This window comes from Rhagoletis pomonella, unplaced genomic scaffold (assembly GCF_013731165.1).
Source record: "Rhagoletis pomonella isolate Grant_MI unplaced genomic scaffold, Rhpom_1.0 Rhpom_scaffold_00003, whole genome shotgun sequence".
NCBI classification, from domain to species: Eukaryota; Metazoa; Arthropoda; class Insecta; order Diptera; family Tephritidae; genus Rhagoletis; species Rhagoletis pomonella.
In genome coordinates, this window is record NW_023458557.1 from 92,640,219 (window position 1) to 92,655,183 (window position 14,965).

Sequence of the window (14,965 nt, forward strand, 5' to 3'; positions counted from 1 at the left end):
AACAACTCTAAAGTGGTCCAGACGGCAAAAGCTAAGACAGATTCAAAGGTGTTCGGAGTATTCACCTCCACCAACACTACCCTCGATATCAGAGTTGATATTGAGCTCTCGAAATGAACGGACGTTCAGCTCAATCAGGGATTACCAACTATGTTGATTAAGATATTCAGAAAGACTGTTGTTGGCTTTTTGCAATAGTTTTGCTTCAATGGCATTACGCCTATTGTGTTCCGGTCTCTTCTTAGCCAAAAAGCTCGCATCAAATGTGTACGTTATCTCATTAAAGCTGAAACAAACCATTCTGAATACCCCTTGCAACTATTTCGGGACCATCCCATTTCTGTCCTGCGCCTGTGACAGCCTAATTACATCCGAGAACATCCATAGAGGCATCAGACTCAGGCCAAAAGAGCTTTACTAAGGATTACTGCTAACAATGTCGCGGAAAAAGGGTTTCCTAGTCATAGGAAGTCGGATATCCTCACGAAGTAGTGCCCTGAAAATGCATTACTGGGGCATACCATGCATCCGAGGTTAAGCTTTACAAAGAAGTTCAAAAGTGATCTCAGTAATAAGAAAAGCTGGGCAGGCATATCCCAGACATAAACCAAAACATGATTACCTGTGGTACACTGATGGCTCATTGACGGAAGAGGATACCGGGGAAGGTGTAGTTTTACCGGGCTAAGGTTTTACTAAGCTAAGGATGGCAAAATATGTGTCCATCTTCCAGGCTGAAACATACCCCATAGACAGATGTGCGGACTTTAATATCAAGCGAAACTACCGGAATCAGAACATCTCGATCGCGACTGACACCCGAGCGGCTACCAAGGCCCTCAGGTCTCCTCGGGTAACATCTAAACTGGTGATGGAGTACCTTGATAAGCTGAATAATCAGGGCTTGACCAATCGAGTTCGGGTTTTCTGGATTCCGGGACATACCAGTATTAAAGGATAACCTTTCGAAGAAAGTGCCCTGGTCCAGGCATACTATAAATCCGTGGAGGGGGCACAATAGAGTTTGAGGACGCAGTGATTTATCCCTAACAATAACAATAATACGCAGTTCAAGTTATTTGTATTATTTTCCTTGGTACTGCTATTAAGCTGACAGATCTGAAGTATAGGGCAAATCTGAGGCATAGAGCACAAAACAGGACTTACGAGTCAGAGCTGGGAATAGCCGAGCAACTGACGACACATAACTGGAACATTTTACTCTAACCGATGATCTTAATACCGCTCGATCACACAAGGAATGAAAAGCGTTAATGCGAAAACGACTCGAACTTTGAATGGAGACTAGAAGTGTAGCATGATTCTGAGCTTATTCTTACATCCACACTCAGCTAATTACTTAAACATTGATAACAAACATCTCGTAAGCACTTTGTTTATTTCGTAAATCACTCAATGCAGAAATTTCTTATCTTTTCATGAGTAAGCTAGTTAGAAAGAAAGAGCGCCAAAGGTGTGATAGAGAGCGTTCGAGCGAAACTTTATTACTTAATCGTTATCAGTGTTATCGAAACTCAATAGAAATTAATCAGTGAGTAATTTAATTCTTACTTACTCAACGACTTTTACTAAAGCGGCTTCGCGACTTGAGTCAAACTCAAAATTTATTTATAGCAAAGGTGTACGTTTTCTTCGGGTTGTTCCCCTTCTTTTAATAGTACATACATACATTGGTACTAAGCAGATGACACTGAATTCACTGGTGATTTTGCAATAGAGTTTAGTCGCAGCTGAGCAGTTGATTTGGTGCGTGTTGCAGTTGCGCGTTCAGCAAAGTTTAATTTAAATTTCCTTGAAGTTCTTGAAGGAACAAAAGAGTGTTCGCTATGTGACCGGTTTTGCGTTGATTTTTTGCTTTGTTTTGCATTGTTGGAATATCTGTCGCAATGCGGCATCGTTTGACGCTGCTATTATTAGCCATCTTGCAAACTGTCTTGACGGCAAATGCCAATGGGTAAGTGTTATTAGTCTTTGCATTTGGTTTTAGTTGGACGTTTTAAATACATTTTACGAAAAATTACACTGAAGAAGGCACATTTTAAATCCTTCTTCACATATTGAGGTACGGCTTTGAATGAATTTATGTACGTATTGCACAGAGTACAAAACGCTGGATAAATTATTAGTTAAATAAAAAAAACATTTTCTATAAAAAATTTAAAATACTTATGACTAAAAATGCCAACTTTTTTGCTAATGCTATGCTAATTTCGTATATATACAGTCAAACATAGATTTATATACATTTCAGTGTATTAAATGCATTTTTTTTCTTGGAGCAAAATGAATTCATCTCTTGATCATATTCTTTGTCTTAAATTGCTTTTAAATACCAAAAAAATATGGCACAATCATACCATTATCAGCCATTATCTATCGTGTAACTGCATGAATTTATAGATATATACATATGTACGTACGTTGTGTTATTTCTTCAATTCTATCTATCAATGCGTTGACCTGACTGTTGGCTTTTAATTTGCGTTTTTTTTTTTACTATACACTCTTTCTCTTCCCAAACCATCGCTCTCCTGCTACTCTCTCATGTTACACTCTTTTCTGCCACAGCTTCTATACAGTTATCGCTCCCGGCACAATACATACAAATAGAAAATACAATGTCGCTGTTGCACTCCATCAAGCCGCTGAACCAGCTACGATAAAGATTAGTCTCACAGGTCCACAGTATAATGATACAAAAAACGTAAAGGTTCAACCACACGAAGTGCAGCAGCTTGTCTTCGATGTACCCATTCTACGCGATGGCGACTTTAACATCACCGCAGAGGGTGTTGCTGGCATAATCTTCAAGAATTCGACTAAACTGAATCATAACGCCTTTCAGACGCACGTAAAAATACAAACCGACAAAGGAAAGTATAAACCTGGCGATTTGATTAACTTTCGCGTGCTTTTCTTAGATGAAAATCTAAAGCCCAGCACTCCGTCGGCGAGCAGTGTTATGTGGTTTGAGGTATGAAGAAATTTTATTGAAAAAGTTATTCCTCATTTAAGTTAAATTCCTCTATTTTTTCGCTTGCCAGGATGGCAAACGCAATCGCATTAAGGAATACAAGAACTTCACTGTTACGAAAGGCGTTTACTCCGGTAAATTTCAAATTTCCGAATATCCCATAATGGGTAGATGGCGTCTGGCCGTGGAAAATGGTGGCTGGCGTAAATCAATCGTTAGCTTCGATGTAGAAAAATATGTGCTACCCAAATATAAGGTCAACGTTGATGCGACCTCACAGGTCTCGGTGAAGGACGGTGATATGCAAGTGGTGGTGCGAGCCAAGTAAGTACTTACATAAATATGTAACTATTTTCGGAACACTCGGAAGAGAGGAACCACTTTCATAACTTAGGTAAAAAAGAGTCGTTCGTAAGACAATTGCCAATTTTGGCAACTAATTATCTCGAGACCTCTTTACTACCTTTCGAAAGTCTCATTGAAAGATCTGCTAACGAGGAGGTCTTAGCGTTATGCGTTTCCACTTTAAGCGGTAAATTTAAAAAAAAATAAATCAAATAAAAAAAATATATATTTTTTTTTAAACTATAAAAACTAATAAATAACAAATTAGCTAAAATAAAATTAAGATATAGGAAAAATAAATAAAAAGGTTTTAAAAATATAATGAAATTTAAGAAAAGAAAAATATTTTTTCTTTAAAAAAAACAGAAAATATAAATCAAAAAAGAAGACAATAGTGCTTAAAAATTAAAAAAAAATATTAGTTTTTAAAATTAAAAGAAAATTAAATTAAAAAACAACAAATCATTTTAAGTAAAGAACTATGATAATATCCTAAAAGCCAAATGAAATAAAAAAATACATTTTTCTTTTTAAAACAATAAATCTGAAAATAAAAAGGAAACGAAATTATCAAAACAAAAACAAAATAAATTAGAAAAAGGAAAAAATAAATAGAATAAAAAATAAAATATTTTTCTTTTTTAAACAATAAAATCGAAAAGATGAAAGAATATTAAACTGAAAAGAGAAGAAAAATATATAGTTTACAAAAATTATTTTTATGAGTAACCTCTAAAAACTCAAAGTAAATTAAATTAGAAAATAAAAATACATTAATTAAAATAGGGAACAAATAAAATTAAAAAAGGAAAAACTACATACAACCAAGTTTCTAAAAATTAATGAAATTAAAAAAATATACATAAATTTTTCAGCTAAAACTAAGTAATCTAAAAATCAAATTAAAAATTAAAAACATTTTAATTCAAATAGAGAAAAAAATTCCGCTGCCCGAGGACTAGAACTAGGGTTTCTCGAATAATACGCCTGCGCTTTGCTAACTCAGCCACTGTTGGAGCGGTGCGCCCTAAATGATGTACAAAAGTTTTCTCTCAAAATAACTCTCCACCACAAGTGGTGAATAAGAGAACTTTATTCTAAGACTTTTGTGCTAGAAAAACAAAAGTCTTTCGAATTATCTTGCCATCTGTCTTTCATTTGTCCTACGAAAGACTTTTTACTATCTAATCCAGAATAGCCATGTAAATTAAGTTATTTTAGGTTAGGTAGAACTGGCTGACTAGTAAAAGCCTCACACAGACAGATATTTATCGTCCACAGTGTGGAAATATATCAAGAATCCATGACACCTTCTAAGCAAATTATAGGATTTAGTAGAGTCCGTATTTTGTTACTTTCTCTAGGTTAGTTAGGAACTCCTCCCTAAAGTAATTCAGATGTAAATTTGCCCTTCCTACAGTTATTACTACTCACCAAACCCATTTTAAGGGCGTAGTTAGCTAAGACCTTGTGAAGTCTTCCCTTGGCAGTTTAAGTGTAAGTTTTATTAATTTCACATCATGTGACCTAAGCATGGCGCGGGGTATTTTGCATCCACATTTTATCTGCCCCTTGAAATAGGCCTGAGTCACACTTCGTTGTTAAAGCGTGTAATAAGATAGGAATATCTAGCATGACTCCATAGCTTAGTAGCACTCCTGAACCTTTCCTCCGAGGCGAAATACTTAGGTATTATCCTTGACTCCAAACTTATGCGGGGGCGCAATGTAGAGGAAAAAGCAAAGAAGGGCCTATGCATCAGCGTACCATACCTGTAAAAGGGCTTTCGGGAAAATCTGGGGGCTGTGACCGTATATCACCACAGTCATTCGACCGATCTTAACCCATGGAGCGCTGGTCTGGTGGAAAACGTTAGATAAAAGCAGCAATCAGAGAATAGTGAAGAGGGGGTTAAAGGATACACCACAACTGCAATTAATGACCTATGGAACAATCGGGACGACTGTGAGATCTCCAGATCCTTATGGCCGATACTCAATAAGAGTCGTACTGAGGAACTATTTACACTAAACAAATATGGAGTAAGCGCTCTTACCGGCGTCATCACAGGGCAGTGTGCTATCGGACCAATGCTTTAACGGTGGCGTGTACCAATAAGCTCGCTCTGCAGAAGTTTTCGGGATGAGGATGAAGCTATCCAGAAAAGGCATCTGAAGCATATGATATCACGTTTTTTCAATGGCTTGGGGGAGATATCGGAGGCTTACTCCGGGATAGTAAACGGTTTGACAGACTCTATACTGACAGTATGGATTAATCTTGGTTCCATTCTCCTGGCATTCATAAATGGCATTCACAATAAGCAAATATATCTCCGAGTGGAAGTACGAGACATTCGTACGCGACTTTCTACCCTCACCTAACCATTTAAAGTCCGCAACATCTGGGAAAAGTTTAGATTAAGATGGCTTTTTTCAAGGTTTGACTCCACGGTTTAGATAACCATTGTGGTGCGCAGAGCTAAATTTACATGTTCTAAAACCATACCGAACTTTTGATAAATCTAGCCAGGCCATCGATGGAAATTATTTTAAATCTGAGAGTGCTTCTAGAATGTTTAGATCAGATTGCTTTTTTCAAGGTTTGGCTCCACGGTTGAGAGGCCCATTGGGGCGCCCAGGCATATATTTTGAATAAATCCATTCAGGCCATCGATGCAAACTATTCCAAGACTGTGTTCGAGGCATTCGCTCCCCTTCCTCCTTTTACCGATTTTGTAGAAATCCGATGCCGTATGTTCGGCTTTTAGTCCTACTTTCAAATATCGCTTAGAATAGTGTCAGTCTTCTCGACCATTCCATCGCGGCGAGGAAATTCGAGAGCCGGATTAAATAATTTTTTTATCCGTGCTTCCATAAACTTTTTTCGGGAAAACTTGGAGTCGACAATAACTCCTAAAAATGTCAGCTTGTACGTTTTGAAATTTCATTTAAATTAACCGCATGTATACATAATGTAATGAGAAGTCCAAGTTAATCAAAACAAATTGGTTTCGAAATATCCTTTTTAATAAACCATCAAACCAAATTAATGGCTCTTAAAAAGTCAAATGCATAATCGGTTAACTGCTGCAACTTTGATAAAATTTGGTTGAAAAATTCCCCATAAAATAATCATAAAATGAAAGCAACGAATTGATTTAAATTGTTGATTATTTTTAGAAATCAAGAAGCACTTAAAAACCTTAACAGACACTACAAGTATTTCTTAATCTATCTTTCGACGTGTCCTCCATCGCAATATCTCACTTTCAGCTACACCTATGGCAAGCCCGTAAACGCCAAAGTGACCCTAATCATTGGCATGGATACTTTTTATTACTTCAACAACAATGATAAATCCAGAGTCGCGCCTACACAAATAATAAAAACAGCCGACATGGTGAATGGTAAGGCCAAATTCGATCTCAGCGTTAAACAGTACAAGGATAACTTCCTCGACTTCAGAACTGCGCCACTTGACATTACCGCTACGGTTGAAGAAAATTTCACCGGCGTAAAAATCAATGGCACTACACGCGCTACACTTCATCAGGACCGTTACTTTATTAGTTGCACAAATTATGTGGTCTGCAACAATTTTAAAGCAGGCGAAGAATTCGAAATGTCATTCCGCATACTACTCATTGATGGTACAACGATACAAGATACAAACACACCCGTACGCATACGCTTCATCGAAGCACTTGATAAGCATTATTACAAAGAGGATGCGCTACCCGAACCGAAAATAGATCAAAGAGTACTCGAATACGTGAGTAAATTGAACGTTAATAGCACAGCGATATTTAAGGTGCAGCTGCCAGATTTGGAAGACTTCAAAGGCTACGCACATTACTTCAAAGTGCAAGCGCTCTTCAAAGATGAGGTACACAATGTGACGAGCTCCTATCAGAAGCGCCCGCCGAAAGTTACCGAACAGAAAGAGATAAAAGAACCTGAAAAACCCAAGACGTACTTTAGCGCGCATTTGGAATACCCGAAGGGACGTTACGCGTGAGTAGCTTGTATTGTCTGGAGGAGTCATAGGCTTCAATATATTTTTCTCTTTTGCTTTCAGTTTCAATGCAGACGAACAAATTATTGTCACAATTAACTCTAGCACACCGCTGAGCTACTTCGATTACAACATTATCGGCCGTGGCAATATTTTGGTTAGTGAACGTGTTTTCGTGCCCAATAAGGCACGAAGCTACGATCTTACCTTGACGCCTTCATTCATGTGGATGCCCTACGCGCGCCTTTACGCCTATTACATTGATGAAGTTGGTGAATTTCGGTATGCCGAAACTATTTGCCAAATCAAAGTTGAAATGCCGAATAAGGTTTGCCCAACACCGCCTGCAGCACTTCGCTCTCTTTATTTATCCCTTTGCCTTTTTTAGTTGGAAATATCGGCGCCAGCGCAAGTAAAACCCGGTGAAGAGGTCGCTTTGCGTATCAAAACCACTCCACATTCCTTTGTCGGTCTGCTCGCTGTCGATCAGAGCGTGCTACTCTTAGGTCGCAACAATGATATCTCCCAGAATGATTTTAGTTGGCGCTTAAGTTCTTATGCTACCTATACACCCTGGCAGGGCGGCTACTCTCGCTATCCCGGTGGTCATAGTGGTGTTGTAACATTGACAAATGCCAACTACTTCTACAACTACACAGCACCGCATACATCTCTAGGTGACTGTAATGTTAAAACACATAAAAATCTTTAAACGCTCTTGTTTTTTTTTTTATATTATCTTTCCCTTCAAACTCCACAGTTGACAACCGTTTTGAAGATCTGCAAGCTCTTCGTGTGCCAGAGGGCGCTGTATCCCTCGCAGCCAAGCCCGCTTCGGCATCAGCTGTAGAGAGTCCTACTGCTAATAAGGAGATTGCGGTGCGTACAGACTTTTCGGAGACATGGATATTTGTCGACATTGAAGAGTAAGCTTCCGTTTGTATCTGAATTTGAAAAGCGATTTCAAAAGTTTCTTTTTCAGCACCCAAACGCAAGAGTTTACATGGACGAAGAAGATTCCTGATACCATTACTTCGTGGGTGGTGTCCGGCTTTGCGCTGCATCCAGAGCAAGGACTTGGTGTTACAACCCATACAACTGATATTGTGACATTTCAGCCGTTCTTCATATCAGTCAGATTGCCCTACTCAGTGAAGAGAGGTAAGTAGGATCTTAAGGCTAAAGTTATTCATAGAAACCGTAGACGAATTTAAAAAATTATTGAGTTGTACCTTGTGGTATCTTTATTTTTTAATGGTTATTCTAAGTATCACCGAATATTGATGTCTATCCTACTCTCCAGTACTCTAGGAAGCGCGATCAATCATGTTAAGACAACTGTCTTGCCAGATAGAAAATTTTTTCTGCTTCGCTGAGATGCTTTTGAATGACAGGATGCATAGAACATGTCGAGACGACACAATAAAAACATTACTGCCAACAAAATGGCTCAATTTGATTGTTCAAAAATCAGCTGGTTTGAATTCGTTACAAACATTATTCTTAGGCCGCACCGGCGCACGCCAAAATTACCGAGCTCGTCGTTTTCTTCCGATTGCGTGCATGTAAGTGCCGCGTAACACAGAGCTTACTATAATGTCAGTGAAAATCATCCCTGCGAGGCAGAAAATATTTCCTTTCTGGCGGGGCCTTGATGTGAAAACATCAGACAGTGTCGCTTTTGAGAGCCTAAGAGCTCCCTTGGTTGTATATGGACAAAAAAGACATTGCAATTCCATTTGCCTAGATTTATCCCCGCGCTTATTGGGCAGACTTGGAACCCATCTGCTCAAGAGTAGTCAACGCATAGTTAAGCATACTCTCAGCATACACCTATTTCAGTAGGATCACCTGAGAGGGATTCATTCTAAACAGCTTTTCAATTGCTATGCAGAGCTCGTCTAAGCTAAGGTACGGACTTCACATTTTCTCTCATATCTCTTCAAGAGTAGCCCACTCATAGAAAATCGTACTCTGACGCTATCGTTGTATCAGCATCTACGATGGCCTAGCCAAGAAAGTTAGAAGGTGTGCCATGATCAACTAGACATTAATGGAGCAATATTTGCCAGAACTCTCCTTTCTAAGAAATGTTTCTTCTGCCAGAAAAGAGATATTGAAATGCATATATATATCAGCTTTTAGGTGCAACGAAATAATATATCCAGTCTGCCAGCTTGTTAGCTAATCCAAACTATCACCCCACAGGTGAGGTCATCAATGTACCAGCTCTGGTCTTCAATTATCTCAACAAAGATCTGGATGTTGAAACCACACTCGACAATACGGATGGCGAATACGAATTCACCGAAATCTCCAATGAGATTATTAGCGAAACCAAGCGCTCGAAAGTCGTGCGTGTGCCAGCACAGTCCACAGCAGGCATCACCTTTATGCTGCGGCCCAAAATAATTGGTAATCTAATGTTAAAGTATACAGCCATCTCGCCGCTTGCAGGAGATGCAGTACACAAGGTACTTAAAGTAGTGCCCGAGGGTGTGACGGAATATGTTAATCGCGCCTTCTTGGTGAATCTAAGGGATGCGCCGGAATTTCGACAGAGTTTCGACTTGCTACTGCCAGCAGATATTGTGACCGACTCACAGCATATCGAAATTGGTGTTATCGGTGATTTATTGGGTCCGCTACTAAACAATCTCGATCGGTTGCTGCGCATGCCCAGCGGCTGTGCGGAACAAACAATGTCGACGTTGATGCCCAACTATTTGGTGCTGAAATATTTGAAGGTGTGTTTTATGGAAGACAACAATCAAACAAAGCAATCAAAAGATCAACTCTTATTACGTATTTGTTATCTTTCAGCACATCAACAAATTAACGTCAGCTTTGGAAGCAAATATTCTGCAGCATCTGGAAACGGGCTATCAACGCATGCTTGGCTTCCGCTTGAACGATGGCTCCTATACTACATTCCATGATAAGGAAAAGCGCGAAAATGGTTCGGTCTGGCTTACCGCTTACGTGGCGCGTTCGCTGCATCAGCTGCAGCAGTTTATAAAGGTTGACGATGCGCTGCTCGACAAGAGCTTGCAATATTTGGCTAATCGGCAAGTGGATAATGGCAGCTTTGTAGATGTAAACAATACAATTTTCGGCGCAGAGCGCCAGCAGGGTATACCATTAACGGCACATGTTTTGCTAGCCTTCCTGGAGAACAAGGTAAGAACTTCTCGAGAAGCTATGAACGACATATCCTGACTAATTCCACAAAAAAAACGCTCTCACAGCAACTCACTGCGAAGTATCAAAACAACATTGACAATGCTTTCAAATTTATACTGGAGCACATCGAGAAGTCGGACAGCATTTATGCCAAAGCTTTAACTGTTTATGCTCTACAGAGTGCCAAACATCCTGCAAGCGCTAAATATCGTAGCTTGCTTAAGTCATCGGCGAAATCGGCTGATGATCGCATGTGGTGGTCGGCTGTAGAAAATCGGCCACGCCAGTGGTGGCGTTGGACACCGAATGGTGATGTGGAGATCACTTCGCTTGTGTTGCTAGCACTGTTGGACCAGGGTGCTGACAATGTGGATGATTTGCTGCCAATTGTGAAGTGGTTAGTGGCACAACGCAACAGCTATGGTGGCTTTATTTCTACACAAGACACCGTGCTCGGGCTGCATGCGCTGATTGAGTTTGCGGAGAGGTCGAAGTATGAACCTGGTCTTATGGATATTGAAGTATTGGCAAAGGGTGGTGCAGATCGATCGGAGAATATAAAGGTTACAGAGGATAATGGATTGCTGTTGCAAAGCGTGGAGGTAAGTACACAAAAGGATGTGTTTACCGGCGAGTATTTGAATTGCACTTATGCAAAAGACATATGAGCAAATCTTACGAGTTGTTACTTTTTTCGATAAAACCATGTTTTTGGTGACACACTTATCTTAGACAATATATTTTCTTTAGTTTTGCATAAAGAACAAGATTCAATCGCAAAACTGTTTTTAAATGAAAACTTAAAAGATATACATATAACAAAATCTAACTAACATCTCGCGCTCATATACCCGTAGTTGTGTAGGGCTCGATATATTAATTTCTTCATTTATATAACAATTTCAAAATGAGTTTCGATTGTGCCAAGAAATATTGTAAAACTGGAATCTTGGTTTCGCAAATCGTCGTCATCTTATATTGGCAATGTAATCTTTTTTCCCTTGGTGGCACTCCAGTTTTATTACCCTAGATAAGTTCGCTTTGGAAAGAAGAACATTTTCACCGTTTGATGTTGTCATTTTGAAGTATCTTAAATTTTTTAAATGATGTTTTGCATGGCGCGATTTTTTTTTTTAATTCGGTGGCACACTCTGCAAATTTCATACGTATACTGTACTTGATGCCAACTTTCATTGCCTCTAGTATGAAAATTCTATTTCAAGACTTCCCAAAATAATTAAAAAAATATATATATATCGTCGCTGGAATAATGAAATCATGATAAAAACATAGCAAGGTAGAACCGTTCTCTCATTTCGTCGGCCATGATTTTTATTTTTAAGTTTGCCAGCATTTTATAATCATATAAAATTGAAAATAAAAAATTGAAATTGTTCGAAATTGTTGTTGCTTGAGATTGAAAATGAAAATGTGTGTGTGAGTTTGTGAGTAAATTTAAAAAGTAAAATGTTTGGAAATGTTATGAATTTTAAAAGTAACTCTCAGCGGTTCTACCTTACTATATTTTTATCATGAATGAAATAGTGTTACATGAAAAGTATAGTTTTGAGAAAAACGAATTGGAAGTTTTTATAAACCATTACAAACCATACAAATACAATTTCGTTTCTCGGGAATAAATTAGTGAGTCAAAGAGATATTTAAGAAAACTAAAGATTTTTCTAATAGATTAAAGGATCGTCTATCCAATGGTGCAATTATCGAATAATAGTGTATGTGGCATTTACACTGTTTCTTTATTCGAGCGACGATATATGATTTTTTCCAGTCACACTTTTTCGCATAATTAAACATTTTGAGGCTAAAATTGTTGAAATACTTAATTTATTTTTATTTGTTTCTGGAACTCCATGGATTGAGATAAATTCGAGAGTAATGCTTTAGAGTTTTTTTTTCTGGCAAGAGAAGGGAGTGACACTGATGCAAGCAACTCGTGGGATTTGCTCATATGCACTATCCTTTATTTTAAAATTTTGCTATTGTTACAGTACTCAGCTTTATTGTTAACAATATTTTTAGTACATTTTTGTTTGTTTTTTTTTTCTCTGCTATTATTTCTAGTTTATTTATCGATTTTTTCTAATTTTTTTTATCGATTACTTTTTTTGATCGAATATTACCGATATTGATCAACATGCATACAAGTTAATCAAAATCTGTCTCGTCTATACACTATGGTAGGCTTTGAGTTATCGATTATTTCTATAGTATTTAGATATATTAATTGATTTTACTTATCGATTTAATATTTTCGATTTATTTTGGAAAATTTTACCGATATCGATCAGCATAAATAAATGTTAATCAAAATTTGAATTCAAAAACAAAGATTCTCTAGTGTATTCGTATTCATAATTGTATTGGCTTTTATTTTCATCCATCACAGTTGCCGCCGAAAACACTTTCACTAGATTTCACAGCGAAGGGCAAAGGTTCCGTGTTAGTTCAAATCGCCTATCAATACAATATTATCGAAAAGGATCCTAAGCCCAGCTTCAACATTCAAACTCTAATAAAGAAGAACACGCCAGTTTTGAAATTGGAAATGGATGTTTGCGTTGAATATGCCGGCGAAGGAGATGCTTCCAATATGGCGTTGTTAGAAGTTACGCTACCCTCTGGTTATGTGGCCGATGTGGAGACCTTCGTACAACTAGAGTCAGTGCCCCGTGTCAGGGTAAGACAATTGAGCGATAGTAAGGAGACTATTTGAGTTAGCTCAAATTTTTACTTGCAGCAAGTGGAAAGCCAAAAAGACGATACTCTGATTGTCATCTACTTTGAAAGTCTACCCAAGAGTGAATTACAATGTTTGTCCATCGAAGCCCTGCGTCAATATGCTGTCGCACGTCAGAAACCGGCTTCAATTGTGCTCTACGATTATTACGACACGCTGAGGAGAGCAACAGCATACTATGAAGTAGCATCGAAAATGTGCGATATTTGTGAGAACGATGAACAATGCAAGAAAGCATGCGAGTAAGGTACTCGAATGAGTTCTTAAAATTCTGTGCTCCTAGGAGTAAATGACAAATATATATTTTAAGTCAACTTGTATTCCGAAACTTAACTGCGAGTAAATATTGAAAGGAATATTTAGTCGAAAAGGAATTGTAATCTTTTTTTTTCATCCAAAGTGATACTTAACGAATTTAGGAAGGACACTTCTTTTTTTACTTACTATAAATTTGAATACTTTTCCTAAAGTCACTTACAGTTTTCTTCGTAACAAGATATTTCTGCTTTTGTGGCAGTGGTCACGATCAAATTTTCACTAAAAATATTTACTATTTGCAGATCTATTCTACGTACTAACGAAAATATTATGATAAAAAATTTTTTGACTACGGTTCTAAAAGCGGATTTACCGTTTGTGTCCGGGCAACTTTTTATTTGAACTCAAAACTTTTTTGCCGGAGAGAGTGAGTGCTGAAGTACGGTTCACCGTTCAGGTCGACACATTCTATTTTGTCTGAAGCAAAGAGCTGATGATATTGATGCCCACGATTGAGAGAATACAAAGGTTGCGCCGATCTCGGACCGCTATTCCTCTCTTAACGAACTTGACAGAATCGTTGTTTGCATGACGTCACACTTGTGCAACTTGTTTACGTTTTCCTTGCAACATTTTTTCTTCTTCTTCCATTCTTGCTCACGTTTTGGCATTTCTCTCTCGCAATTGCACCAGTGTGACGTCACACAAAAGTTATTCTCAAAAATCCTCTCTGATTGGCGCAATCTTGTATTTTATCATTCTTGATTGATGCCTACAAACGAAACAATGATTTTGAAAGCGAAGAATACATGCAATGCATAAAAAAGAGAAAGCGGCAACCACGCTCATCACGTCGTTCTGACAGAAAATCAAAATCAATTTGATTCGTACAAAGAGTGTTCACCACATTTTTGTCGCGTTCTCAATGGGACAGAGTGGGAAAGGAAGGCGTAAAACTACCAACAAAAAGTGTCCGTACACGAACGTTGAATTCGCCTTAAGTATGTACATTTTTTTATCGACAAACAAATTAATCGATATCATATCCACATACTTGTTAATATGGATAATCTTAAATAATTATGGCCTCATCATCTAAAATTTCTTAATGTAATGTTGAAGCGAAAACGGTCACAAATGAATTCTGTTTACAGCCGAGAAATATTTCATTGTGGAAGAATCGTTCAATAAAAGCGAACGATAGGGTTTACGCTCTGTCATCAGGACATTCAACCGAACTCATTTCGAAGCTTCAACGTGGCCAACACCGCTTCGGTTGATAAGGAAAAATCTACACAAAATCACGATACGCACTTAAATAGTTTTCATCGACGATTAGTCACCTCGACCTCAATTTATTGGACTGTATGTATGTAAGTTATAGTCCATTTTGGAGACAATGGCTTGCA

At 38.0% G+C, this 14,965-nt stretch overlaps 1 protein-coding gene across 1 annotated transcript; it reads left to right on the top strand.

The window, feature by feature from the left end:
• The first annotated feature begins 1,721 nt into the window (after nucleotides 1–1,721).
• Nucleotides 1,722–13,672, top strand: LOC118735806 (alpha-2-macroglobulin-like protein 1). The gene is made up of 13 exons (XM_036465772.1): nucleotides 1,722–1,975; nucleotides 2,590–2,995; nucleotides 3,066–3,319; nucleotides 6,616–7,356; nucleotides 7,421–7,685; nucleotides 7,746–8,034; nucleotides 8,118–8,283; nucleotides 8,340–8,518; nucleotides 9,566–10,104; nucleotides 10,181–10,537; nucleotides 10,606–11,142; nucleotides 12,948–13,238; nucleotides 13,299–13,672. The coding sequence occupies exons 1-13, from the start codon at nucleotides 1,908–1,910 to the stop codon at nucleotides 13,542–13,544; spliced, it is 4,338 nt and encodes a 1,445-aa protein (XP_036321665.1). The 5' UTR covers nucleotides 1,722–1,907; the 3' UTR covers nucleotides 13,545–13,672.
• Nucleotides 13,673–14,965: the final 1,293 nt, after the last annotated feature.